This window comes from Tursiops truncatus, chromosome 3, assembly GCF_011762595.2.
Source record: "Tursiops truncatus isolate mTurTru1 chromosome 3, mTurTru1.mat.Y, whole genome shotgun sequence".
In the NCBI taxonomy this organism is placed as follows: Eukaryota; Metazoa; Chordata; class Mammalia; order Artiodactyla; family Delphinidae; genus Tursiops; species Tursiops truncatus.
Window position 1 is genome coordinate 104908440 of NC_047036.1, and position 14836 is coordinate 104923275.

A 14836-nucleotide genomic window follows, 5' to 3' on the forward strand; every position below is an offset into this window, starting at 1 on the left:
GTTCCATAGAAATTCTTTTCCTCATGGGGTTTGTGTTCCTCTGTTTTCTTCTCTAAGAAATGATCTTTGAGGAAAGTAAGGCTTGACTTAGATTGCTCAGCTGTGCCTAATGGTGAGTGTCTCAGGAATTGAGGGTTAGCACAATGACCTAGAGTTGGACGAGCAGGTCCCCCTTGTCATGCCAGTGATGGGGGCAGATGAACGTCGTCATCTTTCCTACTATAGCAGCATGCACCATTGAAACGGACCTGCCCGAGAGGAGAGGGACCGTGCAAATACTTGGGCTTCCTGTTATTGTTCTGTCCTCCCACCAGCCCTGCGTGCAAGGAAAGACCTAAGATGCTGAGACACTCAAAGTATCCTGCTGCACATCAGAGAATTCTACTGATATTTTCTCCTCTTACCCTTTAATTTGACTTTTCCTTTCTAAAGGAAATTGCCTTATTTTGTCATTCATTCTGTTTCCATTGGATTTTTTCCTGCTTGTACTGTGTCAGGATATTGGTCAAACCTGAAATGTCCAGCTTCTTTAATTAGTATTGTTGGTTGAAAGAAAACAAAAAACAATAGTCTCCCTTTCTTTCTGGGCTGATCAAGTTCTATTTTCTAGTTCATTTTTCTTATACACATTTATTCCTGGACTGCCTGAGGTCTCATGAAGTGTTTGGATATTTTAACTTGAGTAAATCTTAAACCATGATATTCAATGCCATTCCTGACCTGGCTCTAAAATTCCTTTTCTACTCACTTGATTTTCTACTCTGTGCTCCAGACAGCCTTGCCCATTTGCTTTTCCCTCTGGGAAGCTGCTTTCTCTTGCTTTTGCTCCTACTCGTTCCTTTGGGTGCAACCTCCCCTGCTCCATCTACCCAGCACAGCCCTCAATATGCTCTTATCCCCACTTTCCAGCTGGAAATACTTTCTTAACTTCCATACTTACTTTGTAACCTCTTTTGACCCTAATCATAATTTTTATTGCCTTGTTATTACTATCCACATGATAGGGCTCTCACATTAGATTAGAAATTCTGGGAGGGCGGAAATGTCCCTGATCAATGTCTGCTGATTGAGAAAACAAATGTTTGTTCTTCAGCAAAGGCTTTGAACTATGTTTATGTGAAACATTGTTAAAATAATTACATTATTAGGACAGTTGATGAAATTTGAATTAGGTTAAGGTTACATCGTACTTTAGCATCAGTGTTAAATTTCCTCAGACAGTTGGGTTACACATAGGTGAACATTCTTCTTTTTAGAAAATGTAAATTGAAATATTTAGAAGTATTTTCATATGTACAAATTACTCTCAAATGGTTAAAGAATGTGTATATATATTGCCTATATATGTGTATGTAGATAGAGAGTGATAAAGTAAATGTGGCAGAGTGTTAGCAACTAGTGCGTCTGGGTGAAGGGCACTCTTTGTTCTATTTTTATAGCTTTCAAATATATTTGAAATTATTTTAAAATAAAAAGTTAACAAAATGAAATAATTAAATTTTATATGCCATCTAATCAAAGATAATCACAGAAGACTAGGAATAAAGGAACATGTATTTGTAGATGAAAAGTTAACTTATGGAAAAGTCTAGAATCCATTCATTTAATATTTTACAAATGACATTGCACAGAGCACGTGATGAAGTCTCCAAGCTGTGAAGCAGATCAACTCTTCTGGATAGTCAGATGCTAAATGGTTAAGGATAAATGGCAGGATAATTTGGGACAGTGCTTTGTGTGGAAAAGCAGCAGATGCACCTTAAAACACAGGTATTGTGAGGTCATGCCTCTAGGGACGCAATAAGTCGAAGTGCAATTAGAAGTTGATGGGCTCTTGCCAGGAGTTCTAATGTAGAGAAAAGATTTCAGAAGCATTGCAGGTGGTTTCTTTTGTGTACAACTGATACTGAAGATGCCAACTAAATGGCAGGCATTTTTGAGAGCTATTTTGGAAGTCAAAATATTTTTGGTATAGACATATTGAAATATAGGCATATTGGATATCTATTGCTGTGTAACAAATTAACCTAGTGGCTTAAAACAACAAACATTTATTATCTCATAATTTATGTGGATCAGGAATTTGGGAGAAGCTTAGTTGGTGGGTCTGGCTCAGGGTCTCATGAGGTTGTAGCTGGTATTTCAGCAGGGACTACAGTCTTCTGAAAGTTTGACAGGGGCTGGAGGATCCACTCACATGGCTGTTGGCAGGAGGCCTCAGTTCCTCACTATGCCCATCTCTCTATAGGGCTGCTTGAGTGTCTTAATGACATGGCAGCTGGCTTCCTGCAGAATGGTGATCCAAAAAGCAAGATGGAAACTGCAACGCCTTTGATGACCTAGGTTTGGAAGTTATACTCTGTCAGTTTTGCAATATCCTATTGGTTACATAAGTCTATTCATTGTGAGAAGGGTTTACACAAGACAGAATTCATTGGAGGCCATCCGGGAGGCTGGCTACAACAATAGGGTATAATTAGTGCTGCAAATCATAGCTGTTGAAAAAGGGAAAGAAGGAGTGTATCTTATAAAAGGGATAAAGGGCTTTTTTGTTGTTGTTGTTGGATGGGCCAAAAAAATTAGAGATCTTCATGTTGGGAAGAATAGGTAGGAATACTACTGAGGAATATTAAATTGTAAGAGTTTAGGAAAATCAATATAATTTTATTTACTGAATTCTGGAATGAGAAGTAGTGTTTGAAGTTTTGAAGTTTGAAGTCTTTTTCTAATAAAGAAGAGGTGTATTGTTTTCCCAGTAGGAGATAAAAATAGACTGAATCAAGAAAATATAACTGGGATTGAGAATGGCTTAAACCCAGAACAGCTCTCCCAGTTATCAACCCTATTTTCTAGTATGTGTCCCAATCCTGCCAATTCTTTCTTTCATTGCTCTCTCACATACTTCCCATTCCTGAGGCTACCACCCTGGGACAGGCATCCCACGTCACACCCGAAGACACTAATCTCCACTCACTTTCTTCACCACCAGGAGGCAATCCCTTGGTTGGATTTTGAACACCTACTCTGTGTTAATCTTCAGAACACCTCTTTCATCAAATAATGCACCCTGCTCATAGACTTAAGTGTATTCCACTGCAGACAGAATAAAACCATCTGAACTCCTTAGCCTGGGGCTCCAGACCCTTCATCAAGAAGCTCTTCCTTCCTTTCTAGCACTGCTTCTCAAGATTCCTTACAAGACCTCCTGCTCTCCACTCTCAAGGCTTGACTCACACTTTTCCTTCTGCCTCGTGGCCCCTCCCCATTGTATTCATTTGTCCAAAGGCTTCCTTTAATCCTGATGTGATGCTGAGGGCAGATCGCAGATGTTGCAGTCATCAGCCAGCCATGTTCCAATCACTGCTCTGTTTTAATTGATTTCAGGTGAAACATTTAATCTCAGCCAGTGAGATTATGCATGTGAGGTACGAGGTACAAGGTAGGCACTCAGTGATTTCTAGTTTTTCTCCTTTTGGAAACTTTCTTTTCAAGTTTGACCTCTTTCATGAGCCTTCACTGCTCACATCGATTTTTCTATCTTCTTAAAACTCTGGCAATTCTTTCTACATTGACTCATTTGTCAAATAATTATATTTTATTTATAATCTTCCTCCATAGTAGATTTTGAACTATTGAAGCTAGAGACCATGCTTCATAAGTCATAATACTCCCCGCAGTTGCTTGCACTTAGATCCTTAGTGAGGACTGTTTGTGGACTTTTTTCCATATGTTGTAGGAGATGGATTTACAGGGATGTCATAGAGTACTTTGCAGAGTTGATGATGAGCGGGTGACCATGGCTTCCCCCAAACTCTCCCTTAATGTCACCTAGATTACACCTGTGGGGCGGCTGGTTAAGTAGGTGAGGCTGTACCTCTGTGTTACCCCAGTAGCTCTTTCAGTCTTAATCCTTAATTGTGGCTGCATCCTGCTGCGTTGAGATGGCCAACGGTTGTGGCTGTTCTCCGTGTGGTGTGAGCCCCTCAGGGTATCTCAGTGCCTGGCAGCCTCAGGGGTTTGCCCAGTTTTTGCTTGATGTGAAGTGCTCAGTGAATGCCAGAACTGATATTAAACACCCACTTCATGCTAATGTGTTAGTTTTTTTTTTTTGGTTGTTTATAAAATCCTTATAAGTTTATAAAATAGGATTTGAGAATACCTTTCTTTTTTTAAATGTTAATAGCCACACTCATTTAACTTTTATTATTAGAAGCTTCCAAGGAATGCTGGGGGGGCTGCCATTACAACATGATTTAGTTTGACTTAGAAGCATATCTTGGTTGTGGTATTTGATGTGAGCAAAATGATGTGAGGATCCCCAGATGAAAATAGATAGCATTTTCCTGCTTCCAGTGTGTAGTTATGCTTGAGTAAATTAATACGCTATTAGAATAACTAGCTTTGGGTGGTGAAAATAGAAATCAGGACAGTGCCTCAGGGATTCCTTTTATCGGTGAAGTAGTATTTCCATGGAAGTCGTCGTCTGAGGTTGTTCTTGGGGCAACCAGCAGGCATTACTCTTTTGACATCTTGACTACCCTGAAGCTGGACCTTTGATACTCTATTCACAGGTTCAGAGCTCCAGGAAGCGTACAGCACATCTAGGCAGCCTTTCTGAGTGATTCATGGTAAAGCTAGTACATCCTTTACAGATAACGTGATAGAGTGATCAGTAGACTAGGTGACTCTTGGTATCCAGGGGGAAATTGTGAGAATGTGGCTGTTCTTAATCAGTAAATCACTTTCATCGAGAGAACTGTGAGAGGATTTTAGAGTAGTGAGCTTGAAAAAACAGTGGGTAAGGGCATCCAAGTTATTTCTATGTGTGCACTTAATGATTCTAATAAGGAAATAGATTTTAGAGCCAGAAAGAATTGTCTGAAATCATTTATCCTTCTGTTGTTGCAAAAATAAATTAGCAAGTCAACACCCCATTATTTATTTCTCCCTAACACACTCATAAAGAAACTACTCCCTGTCATCACAACTCGGACTCATCCATTGTAAGGATTTTATTCAGCCTGATTGTTTACTGAGTTTTTTGTAGTAGAATAAGCAAAGCCTGCCTTCCCAGTAGGCAGTAAGAGTTAACTCTGCCTGCTGTGTTTCCTCTTTCTAATAGGAGCACTTTAGCAATGCTCATCAGTTGTACTGATTTTCTGTTTTGATTTTTCCATAATAATTAAGTGAATGATATGGAATGCAATCAAGTTTGGCACTAGGGGGTTCATGCAAATGTCTCTTTATTTTTTTACATTTAAAATTTTGTGAAACTTAAGAGGCAAATTATTTGAAGGCAAAGACTGGGTGGGTAGGGGTAGCTCAATATCCAATTTAGAGTTTTGAATATTTTCAGAACGTCTGTTTCAGGAAGCATATCACCACTGTGTTGCCTTTTTTTTTTCAGTTGAAATAATGCTCTTTTTTAAAGATTGTGTTTTGTTTTCATTTGCGCTCTAAGATTATAGTGTCAGACAAGATGGCACAGCTTAAAAGAGAAATGAGGAAGAAAAATATTTATTGAAGTTTTTTCCTTCAGGGTAGACACAAAGGAAAAAAGGTACACACGTTTACTCATCAAAACCTATAGAAGAAAACAAATCAAAAAGGGAAAAGGTATATGAAATGCCTTACCCACTTGTTTTGATTGCCTATCAGTGACAAGACAAACAAAAGGAAGGACCACCCATGTTTCTGAATATAGGGAAATATTTCATTTCTATACTCCTTTACAGCTCATTGGCACATTTGGGAAATGTCTTCTCCCCCTACCATGTATCAATATAACATATGAATTATTTCCTCAAATGATTTTAATCAGTTCATGTGAGTTTGCACGATCCTTTCTTCTTGATTTAGCAATTCTTTTTGCTTTGAACATTTTATACTTTAATGTAGATGATTCTAGAACTCAGTTAATTTTCTAATTTTGATTTGGAAAATGCTTTGGGAGTAAGAGACGGAGTGACATATATACAATTTTAAATATACTGATATTTTTCCTTCCATGAATGCCGCCGGCAACTTTGCAGTGCGGTTTGATTTTTCTGTGTGCTGAATTTCAGAAGCAATAAGGAGGTGACCAAATTCTGCTTTTTCTTTTTTCTCTGCCATCCCCTTAGTGAGGTTAAACCCTTCACGGGGCCATGCATCAAGTACAAAACAAAAAGAGATACCAAATTAACGCTAAAATTTTCACATTAAAAGAGAACACAGGGACTTCCCTGGTGGCTTAGTGGTTAAGAATCCGCCTGCCAATTCAGGGGACACGGGTTCGAGCCCTGGTCCGGGAAGATCCCACATGCCGCGGAGCAACTAATCCCGTGAGCCACAACTACTGAGCCTGCGTGCTGCAACTACTGAAGCCCACGAGCCTAGAGCCTGTGCTCTGCAATAAGTAAAGCCGCCGCAGTGAGAAGCCAGTGCACTGCAACGAAGAGTAGCCCCCACTGGCCGCAACCAGAGAAAGTCCACAGGCAGCAACGAAGACCCAAGGGAGCCAAAAATAAAATAAATAAATAAATTCATTAAAAAAAGAGAGAGAGAGAGAGAGAACACAGCCTCTTCCTTTTTCTTGGCAGTTTGATTCATTGCTTCCAGCAATTTCCAACTTTACAGACTAAACATTTCTAATTGGGAAATGGATGGTTTGAGTCTGAGTTGGTGATTCAGGATATAAACTTTCCAATCTGGGGTAATCGTTTGTGAGTAGTTGGCAGATTCCTGCTGACCAGCTCTTGTTTTGTCTTTAGGAAAGAATGAAAGTTAAGATACATATTTCACACTTCGTTGAAACAGAATACTTACCTGACATAGATAAGGCAATGAGACAGAGATATTTGCCATGTTTATTTGTTACAAGCAAAATATAAGAGGTTTACTTTTTTTGATGGATGAGGAAAACAGCACAGTATATTACATGTCCTTAACTGTGAAATGGGGATGATAAAAATACCTACGTAAGTTACTGTGCAGATTAAATAGGTAATTCACATAAAAGGTTCAGCACTGTGCCTGGCACAGAGTGATAGGTCAGGAAATGTTAGCTGTTATTGTTTATCATCATCATCATTACTTTGTATTTATTTCTGTTAAGTAGCATAGCTTCTCTAATTATATAATGTTAAGCTTCAGATTTTACAACTTCATGATGGTTAGCCTGTGAGAAACATCAGTAATTTGAATTAATTTATAAGCAATATTTTGGCTACTCATTTATGCTTTATATGTTGGAATTATTTCATAATGATTGAAATCTCTCAAAGATTTCACTACCTCTCATAGTGGCTTACACTATCTTTTAATTATCCTACAAATCCATGACCTTTATTCCTTATTCCAAATCAAACATTTTCTTTTGTTTTAGCCTTTGTGGATTTAGAGATAGGTAATTTGTCATAATATACTTAATATACTTGTGCTTATAACAATCTTGATTTTAAAGAACTTAATACTTCCTCGTTTAATCTATTGTCTGGAATCTGAAGGATAAACTATTTCCTAAGGTTAGGTGTTTGCCCATATTGTTGTTTATTATTTGTTTGTTTTAAGATAAACTTACCTTTTAAAACCACAAGATGATTATTCAATGAATTTGGTTCCCAGACACTAAAAACTGGTAATCTCATGGTGTGGAAAATTAGTACAAATTCTCAAAATGCCAGCTCTCACCCAGAAAATAACTGCTTAGTCCCATAATCTGACCAGTTGTTACTAGTTTCACCAGTTTACCAACAAGCAGGCTAATGCTTGTTTTCTTTTTTTTTTTTTTTTTTGGCCTCCCGGCATGTGGGATCTTAGTTTCCTGACCGGGGATTGAACCTGTGCCCCTTGCATTGGAAGCGATGAGTCTTAACCACTGGACCGCCAGGGAAATCCTGGATCAGCTATTTCTATGTCCATTTTTATAATGATTATATAAAATCATTTTATATAGTGTGACAAACTTTTCCTCCTCACTAAGGGCCAGGTTCCCCACACCCCTGCCCTCCCCTGCCTCCCAGGAGGAGGGCTTCTGTGCTTCCATCTCCATGAGGGGCTCACCCTCCACCCAAGGGGCCGTATCAGGCATCCCTCCTCACTCTTACTCCCACATCAATCACCAAGTCCTGTCTATTTCGCCTCCTGAAAAACTCCCAGAGTCACTCAGTTCCCTGCAACCCCAGTGTTACTTCCTTATTTCACTCGCAGTGGTGTCTCACCTGACCTCCCTCTAATAGTCTCCTCCTGCAGGTCCCTCACCCCCTGAAGCCAGTGATCTTTCGAATGTCACCCTGTAGCCTTTCCTAGCTCTCGGTAATCCTCGGATGAGGTTCACATACTTTGCAATGTCTTATAAAACCCATGGTGATACGCCCCATATCTTTCTCCAGCTGAGCTAGTTTGAGCTCCCTAAGTGTGCCTGACCTTCCCTCACCTCCGTTTCCTCTGCCTGGAACATTCTCCTCCCTCTTCTTCTGTCTCCTTTGCAGGCCTAACTCTTCTGAAGATATGTTGCTAATTGTTTTTCCTTTTTGGTCTTTCTTCCTCTCAATAGTAATACCAGGTTCATTTTTTCTAACACTGACCCCCAAACACCTTTACACTTTTTTTCTATACACCTATGTAGAAACCTCTATAAAACAGCTGGTTTTGTCTCTGTTCAGCAGATGGGGAGACAGAAGCACTAAATATAAGAAATGTAAATCACAATTATTAAATTATAAAGATCTTGATGGGCAGGGACAGGAACTAGATGTGTGTTTTATGTCCAGTGTTTGCACGGTGCCTAGGATAGAGTGGGCATTCAGTGTACGTTGAATGAATTATTGAATGACTCTCAGTTTAAGCCTGAGGTGCCTCTCTCTTGAGTCAATGGAGCTTCTGTTTCATTATTTATCCTTTAGGACAAATGAGGCCAGATTCCTCTGTGTGCCCTCTTTTTCCAGAAGGGAAATATGCCTGGTGAGAGAATCTGGAAGACTGTGTTGCTCTGAGCTGTTTGGGTAGATTCCTTTAATGTTAGCTGGCATGGAAGAGAAGGTCTCTTGTTATGGTGGCAATTAATGATGATTTGCACTTTTTAGTAATTTACAAAATGGTGACCATCCTGACAACTTAAGAAATATCTCTCTGTCCTGGACCGTGAAAGCTGGTGACCCATCTTAAATCCAAGACTCGTTATGCATGTTTCAGCCCTAGTAACAACTGGTACTGAATAGTTGATGTGCTCAGAAGAATTCTGTTTGGGTCATTTTAACGCATCTTTAATTTGGATTTCTTTTCTTGTAGGTTGTTCTTCAGAAACAATGGTTATTTCTTTGAACTCATGCCTGGGCTTTATCTGTATACTGTTATGCCACTGGATCAGGACAGCATCATCTCTGAACCTTGAAGACCCTAATGTGTGTAGCCACTGGGAAAGGTAATGGTTTTGAAAGTAATCTGAGAAATAATTTCTGATAGATTCCTTTATGTACTCTCATTATCAGTACCATATATAAAATTAGAATTTGAGAAGAGATTATAAAATTACTTATATGTAAAAATCATTAGTTATATGTAATAATTAGATAGTATAATTCACCTTGGTCTTAGATATTATATATTATGTGAAGAAAACTTGATATACTTACTGATTCTAACAAAGGTGCAGTTGTAAGACCAAGGAAAACATTAATAGATTGATTAAAACGACCTCCCTAAGGTCTTCTCCCTGCTCTGTATCTGTTTGCAATAATTTGGTGGAACTGGACCTATGCATGGGAACCAATGAGGGAGCAGTGGAAGACAGTGTGGAATAATATCCTAGAGTGTTGAAATGAATGGCATAAAAAATTGTGCAGTAGGTGGCCTGAAAGGGAGACATGATTTCTGGAGGAACTGGCAAGGCTGCATGGAAGTATTGTCCCCTGAGATGTCTTTGAAGACCTGAATAAGACGAGTAGATGGCAGTGATTGGGTGGGGTTCTAGGATGGAAGGTAGTTTGAAACCAGTGCCATGCAGACAACTAAGGACTGTGCCCAGTAAAACTAGAGTCAGTGCAGGATTGAGGAGGGCAAGGTTGAATAGATTATTTGAAAGCAGATGATGTAGTATCCAGATCTAGGTGATTTGCAGTAGGAAATACAGAAGTACAAAATAATAGGTCATCTTATAGTCCCTTTGGGAACACAGAAACAGCACAAACCATTTAGTGATACTGCAGTGCCGTCAAATGCAGTTTACTGTGCTCTCATGTGCTACTTGCATTCCTAGGAAAGTGTGTATCTTTATCCAAAATTAACATTGCACTTGCAAGTTGTTCAAGCAAATAGAAGGTGTCAAGTACTAGAGATTAATACATATTTGTAATAGCTGTAAGTTCAATGACATCAAACTCTTGGTCTCTTTTTCCTGTCACCCTCAGCATCCTGATGAGTACACCACAGAGTAAACATTCTACTCGCTGTGTCACCCACTGGTGGGATGCACAAAGCTCAGAGTCTTTCAAGCACAGCAGCTGTATTATTCTAGGGGCACACTGGTTCCTCACTCATAGCGTTATTTATCGGTGAGGGCTCGTCCCCATCTCCATTGGCAGTATTACATTCAGGGTAACAAAAACATATTTTCCTGATCAATCAATCGAGTTATGTAGCCTTATGAAACTTTAACCTGTAGAGGAAATATGAATGTGTAATAAAGTTCTATATATTTGTGCTATTAACTATGTTATATAGAATTTAAGGGAAGGGACCTCCTATTAATTATCTTTATAATTTTCACAGAACCACTCATAAAACATTTCATCAACAAAGTACATAATAAATATGATTAAAGTAATAAAAATGAATTGATGAATACGTGAATAAGAACATATCAAATTTAGAAGAGGGATCGTCCATTGGTGGTTGAAGTTCTTGGCAGATGATAGCTTTGGAATGGGAGGAAAAATCAAATTTGTTAGGTACTGTGAGATAAGAATCAAGAGATCTTGGTAATACATTAACTGTGGAGGTGAAAGAGGCAGAAAAGGCTGAGATTTAGAACCTGCTGTGAAAGAGTGGAGGTGTCACTGCACATATGGAAAAATAAAAAGAAGAGAGCTGATTTGACAGGGAAGAGATTATTGTGGTTTTATCATGTTGTATTGATATGATCAGTTTGAAATATGGGCCTGGATGAATGTTTAACTTTTCATTTAAACAAAACATTAAAAAGATATTTCCCCCAGGTTTTCTTTTTTTTTTTTACTGGATGTGTTGGGTCTTCGTTGCTGCACGCAGGCTTTCTCTAGTTGCCGCAAGCAGGGGCTACTCTTTGTTGCGGTGCAAGGGCTTCTCATTGCTGTGGCTTCTCTTGTTGCTGAGCACAGGCTCTAGGCACGCAGATTTCAGTAGTTGTGGCTCGAGGGCTCTAGAACGCAGGCTCAGTAGTTGTGGCGCACGCGCCTAGTTGCTCCGCAGCATGTGGGATCTTCCCAGACCAGGGCTCGAACCCGTATCCCCTTCATTGGCAGGCGGATTCTTAACCACTGCGCCACCAGGGAAGCCCCCCCCTCCCCAGTTTGTTTTGACATTGTCCTATCTTATAATCGTCGTGGACAAAAAGGCCTTATGAAATATAAGAAAGAGTATTGGCTTAGCCCTGTTTTTTTCACTTAAGCAGTCCAGTGATCTTGGATGAGTCTCTTAACATCATCCAATTCAAAGATTTATTGTGAAACTTTCATCAAATAATGTATGAAAGATGTTTTGTAAAATAAAAAGTGCTGGATGAATGTAAAAAAAAAAGAAAAGAGAAATATGGGCCTGAAAGTGTTTGGGAATATAGATTTGGGAGTCTCCAGCATGATGAGAGAACAGATGAGCTCTCTGAGGGAAAGGCTACAAAGAGAAAAGAATCCAAGACTTCAGGTAATCCAGCACCCACTCAAATGTACACATTTTGTCCTGATTTCTTGCTCAATATTTAACCATACTTACCAACACATAATTGCATTGTTCTGTTCACCATTTTAAATTCCCAATGTCTAAAACACTGCCTTGCATATGGCATGTGCTCAGTGAATAATTGTTGAGGAGTAAACTCACCTTCTGGTAGGAAAGGAAATGACTAAATATGGACATCAGTAGTGGGGGTGGGGAGGGCGGAGTGATAGAGAAGGGGCACATTAATCTCTAAACCTAATATAATTCCACTGTTGTACAGGTGATTAGAGTAACCGCTAAAATACTCACTAATGGGGAAGAAATTCAGTGTGGAAAAATAGGAAAATGATGGAGATTTTTTTCCTGTCTATATTTTTCCTATAAACTGCTAAAAAGAAAAATTGACAGCTACAATTTTCTTATTGATAGATTTTCTGTTATAAGGCTAGATAATGATTCTTTGAAGAAAGGTTAAAAAAAAGTAGAATTGTTTTGGCAAGAATGGAGAAAAGGAGTATAAATTAAAATGATCAAATAAAGGTGCAGCTGACAGGTTCTCCTGTATTTTCAAAAACTGAAACGAGCTTGAATTGAAACAGGGAGAAGAAGATTAGCTTCAAGGACAAAAGTCCTGGTAGTAGGGCCAAGTAGTGCTCATTGTAGGTTTTCCTTACACTAAAACCCACCTGTCACCAATGGTTCCGAGCCATGGAATCACCTGCAGCCTTGCTTCTCAGAGTGTGGTCTGTGGAGCTGCAGTGGCAAGAACCTCAGCTGGGAGCTTGTTGGAAATGCAGACTCTCAGGTCCCTCCCCAGACCTACTGAATCATTTATTTTCAAATAAAAGTATGCCTCATTTTAATGCAGCAATTGTGATTCTTAGAAGTTATACATGAAAGGAAATGAAGGAAAATTAAATCATTTAAAATACACAAGGGATGCTTGTTATTAAAGGAATTCTGCACAGCATCCTTTTGGAAAATGAATAACTCCATGAATCATCTGTTCCTTCTCCCCATCTCCTTTCCCTGTTGTGTGAGTTTAAGTATTTCCATATAATGGGGTTTCTTCTAAAGAAGGCACAAATGAAGAGAAGCCTTTCTCTGCCCAACCCCTTGGGGGTGGGACACAGGAGTGGTAATAATTGAAGCTGCAGTCCTGAAGCAAGCAGAGATAAGAAATGATAATTATTACCATATTTAATTAAAGTAACAAGACAATCTAGGCAGATGAAATGTAATTAACCACTTTGGAATGTGTCCAAGTGATGATGGCTTTTCCCCCCTGTTCTTTGACCTTAAATTAAATCTTGTTGGGGTTCCTCCCTGGACAATACTTAATAGTTTAAAATCACCGTGATGATATGTTTTCAGTGTGTTTGAGAAGATTAAACAAACAAGCAGGAGATAAAGGGTTTTGCATCTTGATGCTGAAAATAGTGTAGAATTGGGACCAGATTCCTTTTATACCACAGTTTGCCACTCACTGTCTGCTTTAGAAGCTTTCAATATTCTACAACATCTGAGAGGGGACAGAGGTACAGGATGCTGTCTGGGGGTCTTGGTGTTGGTACCGGCTCTAGACTGACCACTAGCACTGGGAGCTCGGTGTGGCTTATTTGTGATGAAAATGAGATTGGACTAGACAATCGAGAAGGTTGCTTCCCATTCTGTGACTTTAAGAGCAGCTGCAGATGAACAGGGAGGTGTGGACTATCAAGAGGTAGTAATTAAGTTCAAACAGCAGCACTGAGGACCAGAGGAAGTCATCCAGTTCTCAGAGACATTTCCCTTCATGATGCGGGCACACAGCTTCCAGAAAGTGGCCCCTTGAAAAGTGACAACAAGGTAATTGTCTAATGATAGGTGGGTATTGAGCAAATTAGGTGTAGTTGTGAGTATTTGGTAGTCATAATTTGAAGACTATTTACTAACATGGAGAAATGCTTATGATAGTCTTAAATTTAAAAGGTAGGTTTAAAATTATGTGTATAGCATGAGTATGAAAATATAAAAACAAAAAGACAAAACTATAAGTAAAAACTAAAAACCCTAGGGATGGTAAAAGAAGTACAGCAAAATGTTATGTGTGGTTAGGTGAGAGTTATATAGTTCTCTCCCTCTCTTCTTAAAGATTTGTTTTCCAGATTTTCTAGTGTGATTGTAATATCATTAAAAATGAAAAGTTGGGGCTTCCCTGGTGGCGCAGTGGTTGAGAGTCCGCCTGCCAATGCAGGGTTCGTGCCCCGGTCCCGGAAGATCCCACATGCCGCGGAGCGGCTGGGCCCGTGAGCCATGACCGCTGAGCCTGCGCGTCCGGAGCCTGTGCTCCGCAACAGGAGAGGCCACAACAGTGAGAGGCCCCGCGTACGGAAAAAAAAAAAAAAAAAAAAATTAAAAAAAAAAAGAAAAGTAAAAAAGAGATTGTTTAGAAAAGAAAAAGAATGTATGCAAAAGAACAGAAAAGAAATTTGGGTTGAAAAGGCTTAGAGCCCTTCTCCCGTAAACTTAAGTGGAAGCCTCAGTAGCTGATCAATGTGAAAAGTAATTTATATTCGGTCTGTTCCTCATTGAGTTTGAGACTGAATAATTCTAATTAGAAGTGTCAAGACTGAAGAGAAATGCTCAACCGTAATGAATTTTACACTTCGATTTCCCCCAAACTCTCTATATTTCTCTATTAAAGTAAGAGCAGGTTATTTTTAGCATTTACGTGCTGGCCTCTTGAGAGCCCTTTGAGGGCAGGAATTGAATAGAATTTATTCAATAAACATTTGTTGAATTGGAATCCTTAATGGTTTGATTATCCTTTTATAGAGAAGAGCTTTTTATATCCTAAAAGCAGAGAAGCATCCTGCAAATTAAGCTATTGGTGAGCAGCAAATGTCCAGAAGAGGAAGCTCATGTACTTTAACATTTTCTCTTATTGAAGAAACCTTCCAGG

At 39.2% G+C, this 14836-nt stretch overlaps 1 protein-coding gene across 4 annotated transcripts in view; it reads left to right on the forward strand.

Annotated features, from left to right (window-relative positions):
* The window catches only part of MEGF10 (multiple EGF like domains 10), a 372223-nt gene that overhangs the window by 239990 nt on the left and 117397 nt on the right, over positions 1-14836 (forward strand). For all 4 annotated transcript variants that reach the window (XM_073802466.1, XM_073802464.1, XM_073802465.1 and 1 more), the window contains one exon: positions 9271-9403. In XM_073802466.1, the coding sequence (XP_073658567.1) occupies positions 9288-9403 (116 nt within the window). In that variant the 5' untranslated portion in view covers positions 9271-9287. The remainder of the gene's footprint in view (positions 1-9270; positions 9404-14836) is intronic.